The 25,704-nt window shown below is 40.9% G+C and overlaps 2 protein-coding genes across 2 annotated transcripts; both read left to right on the top strand.

Moving 5' to 3' along the window:
• Nucleotides 1-12,032: 12,032 nt before the first annotated feature.
• LOC139183886 (olfactory receptor 1I1-like) lies at nt 12,033-12,983 on the top strand. Its single transcript, XM_070792188.1, has one exon. The coding sequence runs from the start codon at nt 12,033-12,035 to the stop codon at nt 12,981-12,983; it is 951 nt and encodes a 316-aa protein (XP_070648289.1).
• An 11,220-nt stretch (nt 12,984-24,203) lies between these two features.
• Nucleotides 24,204-25,145, top strand: LOC139183885 (olfactory receptor 1I1-like). Its single transcript, XM_070792187.1, has one exon. The coding sequence runs from the start codon at nt 24,204-24,206 to the stop codon at nt 25,143-25,145; it is 942 nt and encodes a 313-aa protein (XP_070648288.1).
• The last annotated feature ends 559 nt before the right edge of the window (nt 25,146-25,704 follow it).

Here is a 25,704-nt window from a genome sequence, read left to right as displayed (position 1 = left end):
CACCTTTCTCCAAAACTGAGGTTTTCAAGTGCAGTCCTGGGCCAGCAGCAGCTGTGTCCCCTGAGAACTTCATGTGTATGTTAGTTGCTCAGTCATGTCCGACTCTTTTCAACCCCATGGACTGTAGCCTGCTGGGCTCCTCTGTCCATGGAATTCTCCAAGCAAGAATACTGCAGTGGGTAGCCGTTCTCTTCTCCAGGGGGGCTTCCCAACCTAAGGATTGAAACTGCATCTCCTGCATTGCAGGCAGATTCTTTACCATCTGAGCCACCAGGGAAGCCTGAGAACTTCCTAGAACTGTTGATTCTCGAGCTGCATCCCAGACACTCCCAGGGCACAGCTACCTGGGTTTTAACCAGCCTGCTAGGTGACACTGATGTATACTTAAGGCTGAGAACCACTGTCGTAGAGAAGTCAAAGACTTCATGTCAACAAACAAAGACAGTTGTAAATGTGTGGTCAGGAAGAGGCTCACAGTAGAATAGGCAGTCCAGAGAAACCTGAGCATCACCCTACAAAAACCTCAAACCCAACTCTAAAAATCCTTGAAAAGTGACTAAGTCTCTTCTGGAGACTTCTTTACCACTTCGCCACCTGGGAAGCCCAGTGTTATTTTACAAACTCACTTTTCTTGTCATTACATTAACTACAGAAATAAGCATGTAGCACATCCTGCTTTCTGCCAACTAGACATTTGTTCAGAGCTTGTTGTTATGGAAACTGTTTATCTCTGAATAGTCTGGGCTGGGTCTGGGAGTTTTTATTTTGAATACACTTTTTGAATAGCTGTTTGACACAGTATAACAGTGTGTATTTTACTGAGGGTGCAAAAATATTTCAGTGGAAAGTGACAGTTTGTCTAGAACATAAGAAAATTTCTTGTCCTGCAAAGTGGCTGCTGAGAGCAAATATACTTCCAAAATGCCATTAGCTTTAAAGCTCCAGAGAGTCTTTTGTTACCATGAAAACTCCCTTTAAAAATTCCACTTAACTAGCTTTCTGGCTTCATCCAAAGTTCCCATTTTCCCTAAAAATACACTGACTGCTGTACCAAATGCTTGAGACCAGAAGGTTACTCACTAGCCTTCCTCCTCAGCTGAATTGAAGTGAAGTTTAAGTGTTAGTTGCTCAGTCATGTCCAGCTCTTCGATAACCCATGGACTGTAGCCCACCAGCCTCCTGAGTCCATGGAATTCTCCAGGCAAGAACACTGGAGTGGGGTCCCATGCCATTCTCCAGGGGATCTTCCTGACCCAAGGATCGAACCCAGGTCTCCTGCATTGCGGGCAGATTCTTTATCATCTGAGCCATCAGGGAAGCTGCAACTGAGTTGAACCAATTTAAGTAATCCCCAACCTGATTGTGCTGATTGTAGTTGCTGCTGCAATTACATTATTTAACTAATATGGTGTCATTTAACAAACTATATGAGAAAGGAGGAAGGAAGGAAGAAGGGAGGAAGGGAAGTAAGGAGAAGGGAAGAGATAGGAAATTGTGTCTTCACAAAATCCAGATTGAATGCTTTGTAAAGACTTAATTAAAAAAAAAAAAGAATCATTAAAAACTACTGTCAAATTTGATGTGACCAAGGTACTTGAAGATTATTTAGATGTAAAATTGTAAAACTTCGGAAAAGATTCTGCACCTGAACTGTTTTGCAAAGCTCATTACTTCTTTGTTCCACATTCATGAAAAAAAAAAAAAACACAGAGGATAGATTTCAGTCTATGTATATTGCTGAGGCAAGATGCTTGATAAAGACCCACCATCAATTTATTCATACTCAGAGAAAAGACCTCGGTCTCCATCGAAAAGCCTTAAGCCATACTTAAGTTACAGTGTGGAAAGTATGTTTGTGCACGTTTATAATCCCACACTGTTAGAGGAGCTTTCAGCACTGATCCCCACCAAAATAAATGCTGCTGCTGCTGCTAAGTCGCTTCAGTCGGGTCCGACTCAGCGACCCCATGGACTGCAGCCTACCAAGCTCCTCTGTCCATGGGATTTTCCAGGCAAGAGTACTGGAATGGGGTGCCATTGTCTTCTCTGCACAATAAATGAGAGGGAGTCTATCAAGTGATCACCTGGTATCAGATCATAGAGTGCCCCTAAGGAACTCGAGTTTCACCGGAAGCAGAGAAAGAGTGTTATCCCTCCATATATCCCTAGTTATTAAACCAAAATTGATGTTAATACTGCATCTTGTTGGTGGAGGGTGAAAGGAAGCAAGGGAGGAAAGAGAGAAAGTTAAGGGGAAATGAAGAAAGCAAAGATGATCAGGTATGGGTTTAACCTCTCTCAATTTTGTTTTCTATGAAGCTTTCCTTCACTGAAGAGACATAGTGGTTTTTGAACAATATCCAGCTGTCTCGCAACAACTCAGTTAGACCTTTAAGACTATCTCACACATGGATGGTTTTCTTTAAGGAAACAAAGATCAACAAAGGGGAGCTACAAGGAGTCCATGGATTTTCCCAGAATGTACAGATCTGCAGGGAGCTGAGATGAAGCTCCATTTCTGACTCCCAGATTTGTTTGTTTTTTTACCTTTTATTTTGTATTGGGGTATATCCAATTAACAAACAACATTATGATAGTTTCAGGTAAACGGGGAAGGGACTCAGCCATACACATACATGTATCCCTTCTCCTCTAAACTCCCTCCCATCCAGGCTGCCACATACACTGAACAGAGTTCTATGTGCTCTACATATTTCCTTGTTCTTTATTCATTTTAAACTTAGTAGTGTGTACATGTTCATCCCAAGCTCTTTTCCTTTCCCTCCATCCTTCCCCCACCCCAGGCAACCATAAGTTCAGTCTCTAAGTCTGTAAATCTCTTTCTATTTTCTAAGTAAGTTCATTTATATCATTTCTTTTTATATTCCACATATAAGGAATGTCATCCAATAGTTCTCCTTCTCTGTCTGACTTACTTCACTCAGTGTGACAATCCATGTTGCTACAAATGGCATTACTTCATTCTTTTTAATGGCTGAGTGATATTCCACTGTACTTACACATGTACCACATCTTCTTTACTCATTCCTTTGTTGATGGACATCTAGGTTGCTTCCATGTCTTGGCTGTTGTAAACAGTGCTGCAATGAACATTAGGTGCATGTATCCTTTTGAACCATGTTTTTCTCTAGATATATGCCCAGCAGTGGGGTTTCAGTGTCATATGGTAGCTCTATTTTTAGTTTTTTAAGGAACCTCCGTACCATTTTCCAGGCTTCCCAGATGGCACTAGTGGTAAAGAACCCACCTGCCAATTCAAGAGATGTAAGAGTCAGGGGTTCAACCCATGGATCAGGAAGATCCCCTGGAGAAGGGCATGGCAACCCACTCCAGTATTCTTGCCTTGAGAATCCCATGGACAAAGAAGCCTGGCAAATTACAGTCCTTATGGTCACAAAGAGTCAGACAACACAGAATCGACTTAGTACACATGTACACATACTGTTCTCCATAGTGGCTGTGCCAATTTACATTCCCACCAACAGTGGAGGAAGGTTCCTTTCTCTCCACACCATCTCTCGCCCTTACTGCTTGTGAATTTTTTTGATGGTAGCCATTCTGGCTGGTGTGAGGTGATAGATACCTCATTGTAGTTTTGATTTGCATTTCTCTAATAATTAGCGATGTTGAACATCTTTTCATGTGCCTCTTGGCCATCTGTATGTCTTCTTTGGAGAAATGTCTGTTTAGGTTTTCTTCCCATCTTTTGAATGGGTTGTTTGTTTTGATGCTGTTAAGTGTCATGAACTGTTTGTAATTTGGCAAATAATCCCTTGGCACACATCAAATCACATCATTTGCAAATATTCTCTCCCAATCTGTGGATTGTCTTTTCTTTTTTGCATATTGTTTCCTTTGCTGTGCAAAAGCCTTTGAGTTTAAGTAGGTCCCTGTTGAGGTCCTTTAATGGACCAGAACCTGGCGGTCTGGAGTCGACGATAAGAAAGTGAAAGAGAGAGACAGAAAGAAAGAAAGACACAGGGACCCAAGCTCTGATGGAGCAAAGGTGCTTTAATGATCTTTCTGTGAGTATATATAGGCTGTTGTACAAGAAATGTCTTTCGACAATGATAAAGATCAGAAAACCAAACGTACAGCAACCGTTACCAAGGGAACAAGGGATTAATAATGGTCACAAGGTCAGGAGACAATCCATATCTCAAGAAAGAGGATCGAGACTAAGCAGTTTTGTCATAAGGAGAATGTTTACTGAAGGGGATTCAAGCCTTTCTTATCCTATGACCTCAGTCCTGGGAGCGGCTTGCCATACCACTGGTTTCTGGCAACAGAAACTAATAAGGAACAGAGGATTTATGAGAAACAGCATGTAGGAATCCTCCTGTTAAACATTCCCTGATAATTCCCCCTTATTTATTTATAATATTTGTAAAAAGGGTTCTGACCATTTGAGTTTGTTTAAACAATTTTTGCATGAAGGCAACGATAAATGACAAATATAACTATCAAGACCATCACCAAAATTACAGTTCCAGACCAAATGCTGTGAGTAATGCTTTGAAACCATCTGTGTGGGTCTAGCCCAGATAATTGATCAGCTAGTTGTTCAGCTAAAGTTTCCAAATTAGTGGAAGAGGGCAGATTTTTAGAAAAGGTTTCAAAGATTTCTTTTTATAATAATTATACATTCAGAGAAGCATTATCATGTATGTTTTGTAAATGAAATTTGATTTGTTCCCAGTTGTAGGCACTATTATTGAATTGAACAGGAGTAACACAAAATTGAGTAGAATTCCAATCACATTTTAGCATCACCTGTTTTTGTACATCTATTAATTGATCTCCAACCCATTTGATGGCTGTTTTTAGTTCCTATATTTCATCTTGAGTATCCTCATCTATCTGAGCCTGAGTGGCCCACATAGTATGAGCATCTTTAGTCCAGTTTTGGATAAAATTATGTGTTTGAATTGAGGTTTGTAAAGCAACGCCAGTGACAGCAGCAGTAGTGCAAATAGCTATTAATCCCAAAATGCCAAGAATCAGCCATCCAATGAATCGTTCAGATCGCTGGAGCAGTTTAGTAAGTAACCAGGAAGCAAGTCCAGCCATGGGACCTTCTTCCCAGGGCCGCTGGAGATTTATTGGTAACCACAGACTACGTCAAGATCAAAAATCTAAAGGGATTCATTTCTTAAGGAAACAGAAGAGTTAAGACAAGTATATAATTTGCAATTTATACAAGTTACAGAATGTAAAGTCTTATTGAATTGTAAACTTCCTATAGCTAGAACAAAAGAAAGGGGAACACAAGCTTGTATGAAATATGATTGATTATAACAAAAGAAACAGTCATGTCCAACTCTTTGCGACCCCATGGACTGGGGCCTACCAGGCTCCTCTGTCCATGGGATTTTCCAGGCAATAGTACTGGAGTGGATTGCCATTTCCTTCTCCAGGGGATCTCCCCGACCCAGGGATCGAACCCAGGTCTCCCGCATTGTAGACAGATGCTTTACCGTCTGAGCCACCAGGGAAGCCCTATAACAAAAGAAATAGTTTCTAAGACTACGATTGGTCCCTGTGAGATGTCCAGTCCAAGTTCCAAGTTCTTTGGTGCTCACAGCAAGTTTCCAGACGTCTCATCGTTCAGGCCCAATCAGTTTATCAAGGACGATTCGAGGACAAGGCGGGGCCATTCCACCATCAAGCCATCCAAGAAGTCCTTTGTCATGGTAATGCTCCACTGTAGTGTTAGTAACCTTCTATGCTACTTGAGTAGCATAGTCACATGTGGTGCTGTTAATATCATCTTTGCAGTTAGATACGCACATACTATGGGGTCCCCAATTAACAATGGTGTAATTGGCCATAAACATTAATTTCCCTGATTTAGCTTGACATTTATCTCAATAAACAGGGGTATATCTAAAGTCTTTATAAGTAAACCCCTTGCATTCTAACTTTTGTATGTATTGACATGTAGTATTGACATGGTTTTTATAAAGGACAGGGCAGTAAACAGTCCAAGCAATGTGTGGAAGTTCCTTTTTGGAGGCAGGATGAAAGCGCATGTTTGTCGACTAACATTAATACATAATTTTGTTGGGCCCATGCATAAAGGAAGGATTTCATAGCCTAGAGAAATGTTAATTAGTCTTCCTTCTTCCTCAGGATGAGAGGGCCCCTCCAAGCTCCAAGGAGGGGGCATATGTGTTGAGTCATTAGTGGATGAGATTGGTCCTAAATCTGTCCATTCTATAACCTACAATAAAAGGGGGGGTTAGGTATATAAGCCCAATAAGTGTGATCAATCAAGTCAGCCTGAGCGGGGGAAGCAAAAGCAAGCAAAGCAAGCATAGCGACAAAAATATTTTCAGGATTCCAAGGCATTCCCTGCTGAGAAATCAGATTTTCAGCTCAGTTAGTAAGGGTTTTTATCTGTCCCCAAGTAGGGAAATCATAAGGCCGATAACGTCGAGTGCGGTGTTTTTTGTAAATTTTTAAAGCTGCCACGGCTTGTATTGGAATTTCTTCCTCTTGGGGTTTTTGTTGTTTCATCTGTAGTTTGAATGTTGGGGGCCCCCTTAGGTCAAACCTTCCGAAGAGGAAGCCATGTGAGTTCGTTGGATCCATCTGGAGAAATACAAGCATACCTACCCCTTTCCCTGTAAGATTAGTTTCCTAGATTTCCATTGATTAGTTAACCCATCTTGATACCAAATGATCAAAGGAAGGGAGGTGTCCTTCAATGTCTCGAAATGCTTTTCTGCTTTTGTCAAAATATCTCCTTGCGGTAAGTTTAAAAAATTTAAAACAAATAAAGCTATATTAACAATAGTTATAGGCTTAAAGAACATATTGCATTGGAATCTAGTAAAGTCTGCTCTGGATAAGGAAGATAAAAGTGTTCCTGTGTATTCCCCCTTATTTCATTTTTTATTTGTAGTTTCAGTGTGTAATGTGTTTGTTTAACTATGTCTTGTGTTTGTGGATTATAAGGAATGTCTGTAAAATGTTTAATAAAGAATGAATGTAAAAATTGTTTTAACTGGTTAGAAATATAGGCAGGACCATTGTCTGTTTTTGTAGAATCAGGTGTTCTCATTATTGCAAAGTAAGCTAACAGGTGGGTTATAACATGTTGTGTAGTTTCACTTCGGAGAGGTGTGGCCCATATAAAAGAAGAATTTGTATCAACTGAGACAGGTAAGAAGGAAAAGGAAGAAAGTTCAGGGCAATGAGTTACATCCATTTGCCATAAAATTCTCTTTCATTTGTCATAAACCGTTTTTATATTTTTGTATTCATCATTATTTGCCATTTCTTATATCTTTTTATTAAAAGCATACATCTTATTTTTCTTTAGCAACTATGAAGTGTCTTGTATATTAGCATTTTATAGATTGGTGAATATATTTATTATATTATATTAATATATTTTTAATATTTATATATTTATTAATAGTCTAAAATCTCTTTAGTTTTTCTGTAAGAAAAACTTTTTGTAAGAGGAAGTTAGTGTTCCATAATTAATGTTTTAAAATCTTATTTTATTTGCAAATGACCTAGCTATTTAATAAACTTTTATCATTTAGTTTAGTACAATTCTAGAAATTTAAGTTACCCCAATCCTAAGAGATTATTTTAGATAGACATTTTTTAAATATAATTATTTTTAATAGAGTTTATCTAAAAGTTTTCACCTCATTTATATATTTATATATATAAAGAGTTACTTTTTTGTTGACAAATTTAGTTTACCTTAAATCTAGGCACAATAAAAGTATTATATAATGTTGATGATTTAAGACATGTCTTAATTAGATTAACAATTATATTTAAATTATATTTATACTTAAATAAACATTATATTTAATATTGAATATTTTTCAGTTCACATGAACTTGACTTTAAATAGAGCTCATTAACTTCATATTGTCCAAAAACAAAGACATACATTGAGACATAGATAATTTTAGATAGACAGACATCATTTTCCGCTTCAAATTTAAAATATCTTTTTGATAGATTTTTTTTTTTTCTGAGTTCCACCAATTTGTTTATGGCTGGACTCCCAGATAGAGTGGGCTGTGTATCCCAAGGACATGATAACAGTTAACTTTAGGTTTTTTCTTAGGCCTGTTTTTGTTTCCCAGGCAGAATTGGAGCTCCAAAAAAGTATTTTAACAAGTTAACCTTTTCCTAACTGCAAGTGTAAGAAGACCCGGTTTTGCAATTTCAAAAAAGATTTTATTTTAATCAGTTTTCTCTGGAATCTAAAGAATATTATGGCCATTCAGTGTCAAAAATATCATTTCTCCTTTTTGTAGTTACAGTATATTATTAATGATATATGCATGAGGGAATTGCTGTCACATTGGATGAAATTTTGACAGATAGTAGGACTGTTAAGCATACCTTGAGTAACACAGTCTATTGAAGTCTTTTATGAGGCCTGATGTGAATCTCTCTCGGTCTAAAGGGTGTAAAGGTATATTAAAAAAGCAATCTTGTAAATCAGTAATAATAACGTGCCAATTTTGAGGAATAGTAGTAGGTGATGGGATCCCTGGTTGTAATGCACCCATAGGTTTCATAGATGCATTAACTTTTCTAAGGTCTATTAAGAGATGCCATTTGTTAGATTTTTTATATATATAACAAAAATAGGAGAGTTGCAAGGAGAGCAAGATTCCTCAATATGTTTTAATTCTAATTGTGTGTCTATAAGTTCTTTAGCAGCCTGTAATTTTTCTTTCGTAAGGGGCCATTGCTCTGTCCAAATAGGCCCGTCATTCTTCCAAGTTATTTTAATAATTGCTTTGTTTGTTAAATGAGCAGTGGCCCCTAGGAAAAACGTGGAACGTATATCTGAGTTTGCCATTTCATAAGTAAGTCCCTTCCTGTTGGATTAAGGTGTGCATTTATCACATAAGGTTTTAATGTTACAGGTTGGCCTTCTGGTCCCTCACATGGGTATATTTGAACACTTTGATAGACTTCTTGTACTTTAGTTTGAGAAACTCCCACAATTTAGCAAGAGACCTTTTGTATAGGTCAGGATTTGGGCCATAAGTGTTTGGAAATAATAGTAATATCAGATCCAGTGTTGAGGAGACCAGAAAATCTTTTACCATTAATTTTGATATTTATATTTGGTCAGGTATAATCAGATACCAATGATGTCCATAAGGATTGTTTTTGATCTGTACTGCTGAATCCACCTGTCTGTACATTATTAGAGGAGTTAATAGAAACATAAGGCAAAAGAAGCAATTGAGCAATTTTGTCCCCCTTTTTGAATTGCCATAGAATCTGAGATGACATCATAATTTGAATCTCTCCTTTATAATCTGAATCAATTATCTCAGGGTGAACAGTAATTCCTTTAGTAGTCAAACTAGATTGGCCAAGTAAAAGACCAAAGGTTTATGGGAGCAGGGGTCCAAAAAGTCCGGTAGGTACTCTAGGAGGGACTGCTTGAGGGTAAAGGGAAAAAATCATTTAGGGCTGGTATATCGATGGCAGCGAGGGCAGATTCTTGGAAGTTTTTATTAGCCTTCTTAGGACAGTCCCTTTTTAAATGGTTTTTATCTCCACATGTAAAGCATGCTTCATTTCCCTTTCTAAAGGCAGCAGCCATTGTCTCAGCTAGCATTTGTATCTTTTGAGTTTCTGATCCTAGATTGCGACAAGCCTTCAAATAATCAGTAATAGTCCCAGTCTCACCAATTGGAGCAATAGCTTTTTGACATTCCTGATTTGCATTATCATAAGCAAGTAATTTCTCTAGCTGTTTTTTGGTTTCTTCTCCGATTACAGTACAGGAAATAGCAGTTTCTAATCTAGCTAAAAAATCAGCATAATTTTCATTAGGTCCTTGTAATATTTTAGTGTAGCTACCTGTAGGCTCTCCTTGAAGAGTAATTCGATCCCAAGCTTCAAGGGCCACTGTTTTTAATTTGCATGCAACAAGGGAGGGCATTGTATTTGAGCTTCTATGGTATCAAATTGTCTGGCGCCAGTTAACATTTCAAAAGTAATTTGGTTTTGGGGAGTGCCAGCTCGAGCATTCTTGTTAGCATGATCTCTGGCTATATCATGAAACCACATTATCCATTGAAGATATTTTCCTAGTTTAAGGAGAGCGTTTATTAAAACTCGCCAATCATAGAGAATAATTTCCAATAGAAGAGGCCACAATATTTAGAAGCTCTTTAGTAAAAGGCGAATGTGGGCCATACATAGTTATAGCCTTTTTCATCTGTTGCATGTAAAAAAAAAATTAATACATTCATATTGAGGTATTATGTGCCCTTGAGAGTCAGGATTTCTTAAAACTGGAAAGGCAGAGAAACCATTGGCTTCAGAGATTTGTGATTGCAAAGCCAGTAATTCAGAGAGCCCCTGTTGTGGAGGAGAGAGAGTAACTGCTGATTTTTTGCAAATATGAGTCTGTGTTAAGGACTTATCATTATTATTTAAAAAAGTATTGCCGGTTTTGGTGTCAAAAGGTGTCTCGGAAAAGTCATTATCAGAATTATTAGGTTCCAGCAAAGGAGAGACTTTTGGAGTTGAGCCTGTTGGCAGAGGAGGAGCATTTGGAGTAGCCGGGATAGGATTAGTAGGAAAATTTTGAAATATTTTATGTTGTTTTAATTGGACCTTTTGTAAAGTTTTATCATTTAATTTATATTCATGTAATAAGTGTTCTGTCAGTTGTCGAATATTGGGAGGGCTAGAATTTACCTTGAAATGGCAGAATTACAGCTTTAATGAGAGCCCATAGGGGCCAGAAATCAATTGGAATATTTTTTCCCTTCCTGATGGCTCGTTCAACATTTCTTTGACCTGGTGCCAAGTTTCTAAATCGAAACTGCCTTTATCAGGTAACCAAGGATTACATTTAACCAGTGTTTGAAAGCAAGCCTCTATTCATTGGCATGAAACCAAAAGTCCCTGAGCTTTAAACAAATGGTGAAGTAAAGTAGAGAAATGATGGGGCTTTCCAGCCGTTTGACCCGTGTCTTAGTACTTACCGACCTCAATAGGCCCGGAGTCACTCCATCCGAAATGCCACATATGCCAAGTCCCTGTTCTGGAACCACTTGTTGAGGTCCTTTTATGGACAGGAACCTGGTGGTCTGGAGTCGACAATAAGAAAGTGAAAGAGAGACAGAGAAAAAGAAAGAAAGAAAGACACGAAGACCCAAGCTCTGATGGAGCAAAGGTGCTTTAATAATCTTTCTGTGAGTATATATAGGTTGTTGTACAAGAAATTTGTTTCGACAAGGATAAAGATCAGAAAACCAAACGTACAGCAACCATTACCAAGGGAACGGGGATTAATAATGGTCACAAGGTCAGGAGACAATCCATATCTCAAGAAAAAGGATCGAGACTAAGCAATTTTGTCATAAGGAGAATGTTTACTGAAGGAGATTCAAGCCTGTCTCATCCTATGACCGCAGTCCTGGGAGTGGCATGCCATTCCACTGGTTTCTGGCAACAGAAACTGATAAAGAACAGAGGATTTATGAAAAATAGCATGTAGGAATCCTCTTGTTAAACATTCCCTGATAGGTCCCATTTGTTTATTTTGTTTTTATTTCCATTATTCTGGGAGATGGATCAAAAGAGATATTGCTTTGATTTATATCAGAGAATGTCCTGCTTATGATTTCCTCCAGGAGTTTTACAGTGTCTGGTCTCACATTAAGGTCTTTAATTCACTTTGAGCTGATTTTTGTGTATGGTGTTAAAGAATAATTTCATTTTTTTCCATGTAGCTGTCCAGTTTTCCCAGCATCACATGTTGAAGAGACTGTCTTTCCAACCTTGTGCAGCCTGCCTCCTTTGTCGTAGACTAATTGACCATAGATGCATGGGTTTATTTCTGGGTTTTCTATTCTGCCTCACTGATCTATATTTCTGCTTTTGTGCCACTGCCACATTGTTTTGATGACTGTAGCTTTGTAGTATTGTTTGATTCCCAGCTTTATGTTGCTTCCCTCTGCCTTTTTCTCCCTCACAGTAGACACAGGCCATCCATGGAACAAGAAAACCAAACAGCAGTCTCAGAATTCCTCCTCCTGGGACTCTCAGAAAAGCCAGAGCATCAGATCTTCCTCTTTGGGCTCTTCCTGCCCATGTACCTGGTCACCATCTTTGGAAACCTGCTCATCATCCTGGCCATCATCACAGACTTACACCTCCACACGCCCATGTACTTCTTCCTCTCCAACTTGTCCCTCATCGACATCTTCTTCTCTTCCACCACTGTCCCCAAAATGCTGGTGAACCTCTGGACACAGAGCAAAGCCATCCCCTTTGCAGGCTGCCTTGCCCAGATGTATGCCTTCCACCTGTTTGGGACCATGGACAGCTTCCTCCTGGCTGTGATGGCCATTGATCGGTTCATGGCCATTGTCCACCCTCTGCACTACTTGGCCATCATGAGTCCCCGTGTGTGTGGGCTGCTAGTGGTGGGGTCGTGGCTGATCACCAACCTCCAGTCCATTGTCCACACCAGCCTCATGGCTCAGTTGACCTTCTGCGCTGCCTCTGAAATCCCCCACTTCTTCTGTGACCTCATGCCCCTGCTGAAGCTCTCCTGCTCAGACACACACACCAATGAGCTAGTGATCTTTGCTTTCGGCATTGTGATGGGCATCAGCCCCTTAGTGTGCAAAGTCTTCTCTTATACTTGCATTTTTCGGACGATCTTCAGGATCCCTTCTGCTCTGGGCAAATGGAAAGCCTTCTCCACTTGTGGCTCACACCTCACCGTGGTGACACTATTCTATGGCACCATCTTTGCTGTGTACCTGCAGCCGGCATCTCCCACTTCCTCCCAGAAGGATAAGGCAGCTGCCCTGATGTATGCTGTGATCATTCCCATGCTGAACCCCTTTATCTACAGCCTAAGGAACAAGGACATGAAGGCAGCCCTGAGGAAGCTGGGTGGCAAAGTAGCACCCATCAGTCCTAGGGCAGAATAGCTGTTCGGCACCTGCCATGTTCCAGGGCCACAGTTCAGTGCATGGAACACTGAAACACATCCATTGCTTCTGTCAAGGCATTCAGAGTCTGGTATGGAATAGAGATCTGTCAACAAATCATCACAGGTCGACATGGTAAATGTGTCTGTCATAAGAGATGAATGAAGCACTGCAGGAAAGAAAAGATGTGTATTTTCCCCCATGGTTTATCTTCCTCCTGAAGGTTAGAGTAGGAGATTTTGAATTAGCCTTAAATTGGCCTTTCTGGGGTGTCTTATAGAAATGGTACATGGATAATCCTAGTTGAATGAAAGATTCAGTTCAGTTCAGCCGCTCAGTCATGTCCGACTCTTTGTGACCCCATGAATTGCAGCACGCCAGGCCTCCCTATCCATCACCAACTCCTGGAGTTCACTCAAATTCACGTCCATCGAGTCGGTGATGGCATCCAGCCATCTCATCCTCTGTCATCCCCTTCTCCTCCTGCCCCCAATCCCTCCCAGCATCAGAGTCTTTTCCAATGAGTCAACTCTTCGCATGAGGTGGCCAAAGTACTGGAGTTTCAGCTTTAGCATCATTCCTTCCAAAGAACACCCAGGACTGGTCTCCTCTAGAATGGACTGGTTGTATCTCTTTGCAGTCCAAGGGACTCTCAAGAGTCTTCTCCAACACCACAGTTCAAAAGCATCAATTCTTTGGCGCTCAGCTGTCTTCACAGTCCAACTCTCACATCCATTAGCTATACTCAATTTTAATGAAGATCTTCATCTGCAATAAAGATAATGTGGAAGCAACCTAAATGTCCATCAACAGAGGAATGGATAAAGAAGATGTGGTATATTTATACAATGAAATATTACTCAGCCATAAAAAGGAGCAAAAAAGTACCATTTGCAGAGGTGTCAATGCACCTAGAGACTGTCATACAGAGTAAAGTAAGTCAGAAAGAGAAAAACGAGTATCATATAGTATCACTTATATGTGGAATATAGAAAAACTGGTACAGATGAATTTATTTGCAAAGCAGAAATAGAGACACAGACATAAACAACAAACGTATGCACACCAAGGGGGCAGGGGAAGTAGGATGACTGGGAGATTGGGACTGACATATATACACTATTGATACTATGTGTAAAATAGTAATAACTATTTAGTAATAACTAAATAGGATAACTAATGAGAACCTACTGTATAGCACAAGGAACACTGCTCAGTGCTCTGCGGTAACATACATGGGAAGAAAGTATAAAAGAGATGGGATATATGTATATGTGTAACTGATTTGCTTTGCTGAACAGCAGAAACTAACACAATATTTAAAGCAACTATACTCCAGTAAAAGTAAAAAATAAATAAATGGTCTGTGTCTTAAAAAAAAAAAAAAAGTGTGTTACATATCGACCAATTACATCACCATGCTTCCTAAGTGACTGGAGGAAGGACTCTGAGAACATGAGATGAGCTCACTTGCTTTCCGATTCAGCAGTCATCAACCTCGATCTCACAGGGGGCCTAGTGGTCCTGACTTTGCATGGGGATTAATGTCATCAACAGGCCTCCCCTGTGCCCCAGATTGGGACATAGGAGATGCTGGCATTGGATCATGGAGATCGTGATTCAGCAGGCTGACACTGGACCCTGGAATCTGCCTTCTTGACAGGCTCTCCAGATGGTCCTGAAGCAGGCGGCACACAGACCACAGCGGGAGGACACTGGCCCTGAATTACCCACAGAGTCCATGTGTTTCCTGTGATTCCATCGCATGGTTCCAAATCCAATATGATTCTATAGGCACTGTCAGCAACAAGTGGATGCGGTGGGCTAGGCTACATGAAGAGGTTGGATTGGGGGCTGAACTGTGTCCTCCACAAAGATATGTCGCAATCTAACCCCTAGTACCTCAGAAAGTGACCATTTCTGAAAATAGGGTCTTTGCAAGGTAATCAAGTTATAACGAGGTCATTAGGGTCTTAATCCACGGTGACTGGCATCCTTATAAAACAAGGTAGAATTTGGACACAGACATGCACCCACGGAAAAATCCATGTGAAGATGAAGGAAGAGATCAAGGTGATGCTTCTAAAAGCCAAGGGATGCCAGAGACTGCCACCAAACCAAAATCTTAGAGATAGGCATGAGCAGATTCTTCCTCACAGTTCCCAGAAGGAACTCTGTGTGTGTGTATGTGTGTGTGTGTGTTTATGTCTGCGTAGAAACTCTGGAAGGTTACACAAAAGCCACTAAGAGAGATTATTCATTGAGGGGCCTTGATAAGAACTGGATGAATAAGGACCTGGATTGGGGAACAACATTTCATTATTCCATTGCATGAATTTTTTTTTTATTTTATTGAGTAATTTTATTGTTAGTTTCAGGTGAACAGCAAAGTGACTGAGTAACACATATACATATATCCATTCTTTTTCAGTGGGCAGCTGAAAAGAAAGAAAGCTGAGCGCCGAAGAATTCATGCTTTTGAACTGTGGTGTTGGAGAAGACTCTTGAGAGTCCCTTTGACTGCAAGGAGATCCAACCAGTCCATTCTGAAGGAGATCAGCCCTGGGATTTCTTTGGAAGGATGATGGCAAAGCTGAAACTCCAGTACTTTGGCCACCTCATGTGAAGAGTTGACTCATTGGAAAAGACTCTGATGCTGGGAGGGATTAGGGGGCAGGAGGAGAAGGGGACGACAGAGGATGAGATGGCTGGATGGCATCACCAACTCGATGGATGTGAGTCTGAGTGAACTCCAGGAGTTGGTGATGGACAGGGAGGCCTGGCGTGCTGTGATTCATGGGGTCACAAAGAGTCGGACACAACCGAGTGACTGAACTGAACTGATTCTTTTCCAGATTCTTTTACCATATAGATTATTATACAATATTGAGTAGAAAGTGCCTGTGCTATACAGCAGGTCCTTATTGATTATCTGTTTTATACATAGTAGTGTGTATATATTAATCCCAAACTCCTAATTCATTCCTCCTGCCCCACATTTCCATTTGGTAATCATAAGTTTGTTTTTGAACTTTGTGACTTTGTTTCTGTTTTGCAAACAGTTTCACTTAGCTTCACTTGTAATGCATGAGCTCAGTTACTTCAGTCGTGTCCAACTCTTTGTGACCCCATGGACTGTAGACCTCCAGGCACCTTTGTCCATGGAATTCCCCTGGCAAGAATACTGGAGTAGGTTGCCATGCCCTCCTCCAGGGGATCTTCCTGACCCAGGGATCAAACCCACATCTCTTACATCTCCTGCATTGACAGGTGGGCTCTTTACCACTAGTATCACCATAGTTTTACTTATATTAGTTTCACTTATAATACTTTCACTTCACTTGTATCATTTTTTAGGTTCCACATATAAGTGATATCATATATTTTTCTTTCTCTGATTACTTCACTTAGTATGATAATCTCTAGTTCCATCCATATTACAGCAAATGGCATTATTTCATTCTTTTTTATGGCTAATTTACCATATGATTACAGTCTTATTCATGGACATATGTCCAGAGAAAAACCATAATTCTAAAAGATATATGCACCCCAATGTTCATTACAGTAGTACTTACAATAGCCAAGACATGAAATCAACTTAAATGTCCATTAACAGAGGAATGGATAAAGAAAATGTGGTGCATGAATAATTTCTTAACCAAGAGTTAGTATTTACACATTTTAAAAGTTAAAAATTTTAAGACATTAAAAACTGGGGAGTTGGTAAAAGTAGAAGGATCCAGAAGATAAAAAGGCCCCCAAGGGAAACAGAAATGGGAGGCATGACATAGAAACCCAAACCCCAAAGAATAAAGTCCACTAACAGTTTTGATTCAAAAGTTGAAGAGAAATCCCTTAATCCCCATTCAAAAATAAGCTTGGTCCCCTCTGGAAAGAAAAGGAAATATATACCCATCTGAATGCAGAGTTCCAAAGAATAGTAAGAAGAGGTAAGAAAGCCTTCCTCAGCGATCAATGCAAAGAAATAAAGGAAAACAATAGAATGGGAAAGACTAGAGATCTCTTCAAGAAAACTAGAGATACCAAGGGAACATTTCATGCAAAGATGGGCACAATAAAGGACAGAAATGGTATGGACCTAACAGAAGCAGAAGATAATAAGAAGAGGTGGCAAGAATACACAGAAGAACTGTACAAAAACAATCTTCATAATCCTGATAACCATGATGGTGTGATCTCTCACCTAGAGCTGGACATCCTGGAATGTGAAGTCAAGTGGGCCTTAGGAAGCATCACAACGAACAAAGCTGGTGGAGGTGATGGAATTCCAGTTGAGCTATTTCAAATCCTAAAAGATGATGCTGTTAAAGTGATACACTCAATAGGCCAGCAAATTTGGAAAACTCAGCAGTGGCCACAGGACTGGAAAAGGTCAGTTTTTATTCCAATCCCAAAGAAAGGCAATGCCAAAAAAATGTTCAAACTACCACACAATTGCACTCATCTCACACGCTAATAAAATAATGCTCAAAATTCTCCAACCTAGGCTTCAACAGTACATGACCCAGGAACTTCCAGATGTTCAAGCTGGATTTAGAAAAGGCAGAGGAACCAGAGATCAAATTGCCAACATCTGTTGGATTATAGAAAAAGCAAGAGAATTCCCGAAAAACATCATTTTTCTGCTTCATTGACTACAGTAAAACCTTTGACTGTGTGGATCACAACAAACTGTGGAAAAGTTCTTAAAGAGGTGGGAATTCCAGACCACCTTACCTGCCTTCTGAGAAGCCTGCCTGCAGGTCAAGAAGAAACAGAACTGGACATGGAACAATGGACTGGTTCAAAATTAGGAAAGGAGTATGTCAAGGCTGTATATTGTCACCTTGCTTATTTATATGCAGAGTACATCGTGCAAAATTCCGCACTGGATGAAACACAAGCCAGAATCAAGATTGCAGGGAGAAATGCCAATAACCTCAGATAGGCAGATGACACCACCCTTACGGCAGAAAGCAAAGAGCAACTAAAGAACCTCTTGATGAAAGTGAAAGAGGAGAGTGAAAAAGCTGGCTTAAAATTCAACATTCAAAAATGAAGATCATGGAATCTGATCCCATCACTTCGCAGTAAATAGACAGGGAAACAATGGAAACAGTGAGAGACTTTATTTTCCTGGGCTCCAATATCACTGTAGATGGCGACTGCAGCCATGAAATTAAAAGATGCTTGCTCCTTGGAAGAAAAGGTATGACAAACCTAGACAGCATATTAAAAATCAGAGATATTACTTTGCCAACAAAGGTCCTTCTAGTCAAAGCTATGGTTTTTCCAGTAGTCATGTATGGACGTAAGAGTTGGACCATAAAGAAAGCTGAGAGCCAAAGAACTGATGCTTTTGAAATGTGGTGTTGGAGAAGACTCTTGAAAGTTCCTTGGACTGCAAGATCAAACCAGTCTATCCTAGAGGAAATCAGTCCTATATATTCATTGGAAGGACTGATGCTGAGGCTGAAGCTCCAATACTTTGGCCACCTGAGGCAAAGAACTGACTCACTGGAAAAGAGCCTGATGCTGGGAAAGATTGAAGGCAGGAGATGGGGACAACAGAGGATGAGATGGTTGGATGGCATCACCAACTCGATAAACATAAGTTTGAGCAAGTTCTGGGAGTTGGTGATGGACAGGGAAGCCTGGTGTGCTGCAGTCCTTGGGGTCACAAAGAGTTGGATATGACTGAGCAACTGAACTGATACTGATTTATACAGCATAAATTTATTGATTACTTTCCAGGAGCTTTCACTGGTGAACCTAACTGTATAAGTTCCCTATCCTCCTGGAGTTTCCTTCATGATGGAAGGAGTGAAAGGACATAGATTCAGGCACCTGAGTAGCCTGGGGAGGGCCTTGAACCTCCAGACCACCCTGCATGGGAACTGCCATGAGGTTCAGTTTGGGCTGGGAAAGGACACTAGGGCATTTCCTAGTGAGAATGTATCCTTAGTGGAGTGTGCCTCCACTTTGTCACCCACTCCATTATCCCAAAGTGCCCATACTCCAGACAACAGGTCACAAGTGGCAAGAATACAAATAAGACAATTAGCATCTTCCTCCTTAACAAGGAGCCATGGGATTAAAATGCCCAAGAGCCCTCAAACTCTAAATACCCTGCTGTGACCCTGTTCACATACCCCAGCTGGGGTGGGAATACACAATTCCCTCCTCTACACCACAGACATCAGACTCCCCTCAGAAGTCACAGCTGGCGGGTCTCCTCATGTCTTTCCTGGTGTCTCAGCGTTGACCTCAGAATCCTGTGGGATCCAGTGGAGACGGAGTCCACCAAGACCATTCTCTTGGTAATACCCTCCTGGTAAGTCAGCCAAGGATGGAGAACAGGAGTGAACTGGAGGGGTTGGGGAAGAGGAACTGCATCTCTTCCTGAAAGGAGAGAGACTGTGAGGGGAGAGGGAGAATGAGAAAAAGAAGAGGGACTGAGAGCAATTCTATAGTCCGTGAGAGGGCGAAAGGTACAGAGGACAAACTCACTATAGCTAGTCATATGGAGAAAAAGCATTTTTGGTCTGCGGATGGAGGTCACCATAAAACAGTTTTCTCCAAAGCTGAGGTTCTTCAAATACAGTCCTGGACCAGTAGCAGCTGTGTCCCCTGAGAACTTCCTAGAACTTTTGTTTCTCAAGCCCCATCCCAGACACTCCAAGGCATGAGGTTTTAACCAGCTCCCTCGGTGGCACTGATGTACACTCAAGGCTGAGAACCACTGTCCCAGTGCAAGCAAGGACTTCCTGTCAACAACCAAAGAGTTGGAAATGTGTAGCCAGGAAGGGACTCACAGGAGTACAGGCAGCCCAGAGAAACCTGAGCATCACCCTATAAAAACCTCAAACCCAACTCTAAACACCCTTGAAAATTAATTAAATCTCTGCTGGAGATCTCTCGAGGTTATCCAGGAAGAGCTTGTGTCGTTCACTTTTCTAAAGCTCCCTTTCACCACCTGTTCACCTTCCATGGTCCTGCTCCTCATAGTAGGGATTAGCATCTCTTCCTTGTTCTTAAAACACCATGGGGTCACCTATCACCTTTCTTATCCCGATTGAATTATGCACTGTGTAGTCCCATTTACTTCAGCAAACCTTAAATCTTTCCATAAACCCATGTTCTTGGAAGGCAGGTAGATAAGAATCTAAAACACTTTAATAGCAGAGGATGACTTAGAACATGTTGGCAGAGTTTAACTATGAAACACCACTGCTCATAGGGTGTGAGTGGCCATACTCAGAAGCAATGGAGTTTGAGAGAGTGAAAATAAATCTCAGTTCAACTAAGAGCCCAACCACCTGCAGGCTGAGTGCCCAGAACATCTCTCTCAGCCCCCATCTTTTTTTTTTTTTCACTGCACCACCTGGCATGTGGGTTCAGACCAGGATCTGAACCCATGACCTCTGCAGTGGAAGCATGGAAGTGTAGATTCTTAACCACTACTCTGCCAGAGAAGTGCCAGCCCCAGTCTTTCTATTATCAGTTGTGGTCAACACCATATACCTCTCAGAATCATTGTGAAATCTACCCATGAAGAAACTCTGGGGACTTCCCTGGTGGTCCAGTGGTTAAGACTCTGCATCCCCAATGCAGGGGATGCAGGTTTGATCCCTTGTCAGGGACCTAAAAATTCACATGCCATGCAGCTCAGCCAAAAAATAAAAGAAAATTTTTTTAAAAAATTAAGTGTTGCTCCTTAGAAGCCTAAACACTTTTGTTGTCATTAAATGCCTCATATGTGCTTGTCAGAAATTGGTTTTAGGACCAGAGGACTTAACCAGGTAAGAAATGAGGGCAGCATCCCACTGCTGGGCATACACACTGAGGAAACCAGAATTGAAAGAGACACGTGTATCCCACTATTCATCGCAGCACTGTTTACAATAACCAGGACATGTAAGCAACCTAGATGTCCATTGGCAGATGAATGGACAAGAAAGCTGTGGTACATATACATAATGAAATATTACTCAGCTATTAAAAAGAATGCATTTGAATCAGTTCTAATGAGGTGGATGGAACTGGAGCCTATTATACAGAGTGAAGTAAGTCAGAAAGAAAAACACCAATACAGTATACTAACACATATATATGGAATTTAGAAAGATGGTAACGATGACCCTATATATGAGACAGCAAAACAAACACAGATGTAAAGAACAGAATTTTGGACTCTGTGGAGAAGGCAAGGTGATTTGAAAGAATAGCATTGAAACATGTATATTACCATATGTGAAATAGATCGCCAGTCCAGGTTCAACGCATGAGACAGGGTGCTCAGGGATGGTGCACTGGGATGACCCTGAGGGATGGGATGGGGAGGGAGGTGGGAGGGGGGTTCAGGTTGGGGAACACATGTACATGGCTGATTCATGTGAATGTATGGCAAAAACCACTACAATATTGTAAAGTAATTCGCCTCCAATTAAAATAAATAAATTAATTTTTTAAAAAAGAAATGAGGGCAACAAAGGAAAATCCTCTCATTGCTGGAAAGAGATGATATTAACACTTTACAAGGACCTGGTGAATCATGACACATTGGGTTTTTTTTCTATGTTGTCTATATATCATAAGAGACACATATAGTGCCTAGCACCTAATATGTTCTCTATAAGTCTTCATTAATTTAAAGGAAGGATAAACACATACACTGGAAAATGGAGACTTAAAGAGGCAAATGCAACCAAGCTTTGGTGGTCTTATATGAATCTGCTTTCTCTGAACTTTCTATATGAACCTGATTGTCGTTGTTTTTCAATCGCCCAATCATGTCTGACTCTTTGCGACCCCATGGACTGCAGCACGCCAGGCCTCTCTGTCCCTCACCATCTCCTGAAGTTTGCCCAAGTTCATGTTCATGAACCTGCTAATTCCCAATAAATAATGGGAACTTTCTAAATAGATGGGGAAACAAAACTAGGATCAAACTCATTGTCAGCTTAAAATGTGTGAATGAGAATACTATCAGGCATGACTACGTGTTGGCATTTCTTTAAAACTTGCTCTCTCCTGTTCATTCCTTTGGTCCATATTTTCATATCAGTTCGTGTCAGAATGTTATTTTACAAACTTGCTTTTCTGTCATCATATTAACTCTAGGAATACGTATGCAGGACATTCTGCTTTTTGTCAACTGACACTTAATCACACCTTTCTTGTTGTCATGGAAATGGCTTATCTTTGAATAGTCCAGGCTGTGTCTGGGAGTTTTTATTTTGAATAAACTTTCTGAACATCTGTTCGACATGATACAACATTGTATATTTTACTGAGGGTGCAAAACTGTTTCAAGGAGCAGTGATGGTTTGTCTGGATCATACGAAAATACAGAATTTCTTGTCCTGTGAAGGTACTGTTGAGACCAAATGTACTTCCAAAATGCCATTAGCTTTCTGTTTTTAAATATGTATTTTGTTTGGCTGTGCCAGGTCTTAATTGCGGCGCACGGGCACGTGAATTCAACTCTCAAGTTGCAGCCTGCCCACTCCTAAGTTGCAGCATGTGGGATCTAGTTCCCTGGTCAGTGATCTAATTGGGGCCCCCTGCACTGAGAGCATGACGTCTTAGCCACTGGACTACCAGGGAAGTCCCCAAAATGTCATTAGCTTTAAAGCTCCAGATATTCTTTTGTTAGTGTGAAAGTTCTCTATAAAACTTCTACTTTACCAGCATTCTGGGTTCATTCAAAGTCACTGTTTCCCCTGAAAATACATGAATACTGTCCCAATGCACTGAATGCTTGAGGCCAGGGGCCTACTCACTAGCTTGCTGAAACATTTCTGCTCAGTTGAGTCATTTTAAATAATGCCAAACCTGATCATGCTGATTGCAGTTGCTGCTACAAATGTATTGTTTAAATAATACTATAAAAATTAACAAACTATAAGAGAAAGGAGGAAGGAGGGACGGAATAAAGGGAGAGAGGGAAGGAAGGGAAGGAATGGGAAATATGGTTTCATGAAATCCAAATTGTATGCTTTGTAAAGACTTAATAACAAAAAGGAATCATTTTTAAAAACTGCTGTCAAAATAGATGTTGGATAGCATCACCGACTCAGTGGACATGAACTTGAGAAAACTCCAAGACACTGAGGGACAGGAAGGCCTGGTACGCTATAGTCCATGGGGTCTCAAAGAGTTAGACGAGACTTAATGACTGAACAATTCACTTTATACTGCAGACACATTGTATTACCTAGGTCTTTACATAACTTCTTATACTTATATTCAGTATAATGTTTTGTGTTTCCTTTAATATCTGAGGAAGGAAAAAAAGAGTGATGCTAATAAAATATCAATATAAATTAAAAAAAAAATAGATGTGAACAAGGTAATGGGAGACAATTTGGATGTAGACGTGTAAAAATCTGAAAGGATTCTGTGCCCAGATTGTTTTGCAAGGATCCTTAACTCCTTGTTCCACATTCATGGAAAAAAACAGAACACAGATTTCAGCCTATGTATATGGCTAAGGCAAGGTAGCTGATACAGATCTACCACCAATTTCCTCATACTAGAAAAGAACTTGGTCTTCATCAAAAAGTCCCATGAATAAATTTACATACTGGACTCAAGTTAAAACGTGAAAGGTATGTTTGTCCACTTTATGTTTCCATTCTTTTGCTGGAGTTTCCAACACTGGTCCTCATCATGACAAATGAGAAGGGGTCTACCTAGTCATGATGGGTGCAGATCATAAAGTGCCCCTAATGAACTTAGGGTTCATTGGATGCTTCAGAAAAGTGCTACTCATCCTTATATCCCTAGTCATGAACCCAAAAGAGATGCTAAAATTATGTCTTATTGATGGAAGAGGAAAGGGAGGAAAGGAGGAAAGGAAAGAGAAAAAGATGAGGGGAAAAGAAGAGAAAGAAGATGATCAGGTTTGGACTTGATTTCTCTCAATTTGATTTTCTATGAAGCTTGGCTCTATGAAGAGAAATGAGTGTGTTTATGAACAATACCTAAGTTATCCCAAAACAACTCAGTCAGACATTTGAGACTATCCATTCTCAGACATGGATGGTTTTCCTTGGGGAAACAGAAATCCAGAGAAGGGAGCTGTAAGAATCCCACGGGTTTTCACAAAACACACAGGTTTGCAGGGAGCTGAGACAGAACTCCATCTCTGACTCCAAGTTTTATGTCTCTCACCTTCCTCCTTTTCTCCTTCACGGTAGACAAAAGCTGTCCATGGAACCAGAAAACCAAACAGCAGTCTCAAAATTCCTCCTCCTGGGACTCTCAGAAAAGCCAGAGCATCAGATCTTCCTCTTTGGGCTCTTCCTGCCCATGTACCTGGTCACCATCTTTGGAAACCTGCTCATCATCCTGGCCATCATCACAGACTCACACCTCCACACGCCCATGTACTTCTTCCTCTGTAACCTGTCCCTGGTGGACATCTTCTTCTCTTCCACCACCGTCCCCAAGATGCTGGTGAACCTCTGGACTCAGAGCAAAGCCATCCCCTTTGCAGGCTGCCTTGCCCAGATGTATGCCTTCCACCTGTTTGGGACCATGGACAGCTTCCTCCTGGCTGTGATGGCCATTGATCGGTTCATGGCCATTGTCCACCCTCTGCACTACTTGGCCATCATGAGTCCCCGTGTGTGTGGGCTGCTAGTGGTGGGGTCGTGGCTGATCACCAACCTCCAGTCCATTGTCCACACCAGCCTCATGGCTCAGTTGACCTTCTGCACTGCCTCTGAAATCCCCCACTTCTTCTGTGACCTCATGCCCCTGCTGAAGCTCTCCTGCTCAGACACACACACCAATGAGCTGGTGATCTTTGCTTTCGGCATCATTATGGGCATCAGCCCTCTCACATGTATCCTCCTCTCTTATATCTGCATTTTCTGTGCAGTCTTCAAGATCCCTTCTGCTCAGGGCAAATGGAAAGCCTTCTCCACTTGCGGCTCACACCTCACCATGGTGACTCTATTCTATGGCACCATCTTTGCCGTGTACCTGCAGCCAGCATCTCCCACCTCCTTGAAGAAGGACAAGGTGGCTGCCTTGATGTGTGGGGTGGTCATCCCCATGCTGAACCCCTTTATCTACAGCCTAAGGAACAAGAACATGAAGGCAGCCCTGAGGAAACTATTCAGCAAAGCAGCTACCTCTCAGTCCTAGGACAGAAAAGTTGTTCAACACCTACCATGTTCCAGGACCACAGTTCAGTGCCTAGGACACAAGGATACACTCTGTTTCTGCCCTCAAAACATTCAGCCTGGTGGCTGATAGAGACATGTCAATAAATCATCACAGAGCAACATGGTGATTGTGTCAACAGAGATGAATGAAGTGCTACAGGAAGGGAAAGATGTGTATTTTCCCCATGATCTCTTTCCCCTTAAGATCAGAGCAGAGGAGACTTTGAAGTAGCCTTAAACTCTCTGAGGTATTGAGCTTATAGGATTTCTCCTTTTTGAAGGAAAGATTAGCTGTGCTCAATTTTAATACTGATAAAGACAATGTGTATTAGCCAGGTGTATTACATCACCATGCTTTCTAATGACTTGGGGAAGGACTTTGAGATGAGCTGATTCGCTATTGGATTCAGCAGCCACAATTCTCAGCCTTACATAGAGTCTAGTGGTTTGACTTTGCAGGAGGACTACTGTCATCAGCAGGCCCCCATGTCCCCCAGATTGGGTCTTAGGAGATGATGGCATTTGGATCGTGGTGATTG

The sequence above is a fragment of the Bos indicus genome, chromosome 7 (genome assembly GCF_029378745.1).
Source record: "Bos indicus isolate NIAB-ARS_2022 breed Sahiwal x Tharparkar chromosome 7, NIAB-ARS_B.indTharparkar_mat_pri_1.0, whole genome shotgun sequence".
In the NCBI taxonomy this organism is placed as follows: Eukaryota; Metazoa; Chordata; class Mammalia; order Artiodactyla; family Bovidae; genus Bos; species Bos indicus.
The sequence above is the reverse complement of the archived record's forward strand: the minus strand, read 5'-3'. Positions and strand labels throughout refer to the sequence as shown.

Bases quoted from the DNA above. Each gene is read 5' to 3' on its own strand.
- LOC139183886 (XM_070792188.1), top strand. From the start codon at position 12,033: ATGGAACAAGAAAACCAAACAGCAGTCTCAGAATTCCTCCTCCTGGGA.
- LOC139183885 (XM_070792187.1), top strand. From the start codon at position 24,204: ATGGAACCAGAAAACCAAACAGCAGTCTCAAAATTCCTCCTCCTGGGA.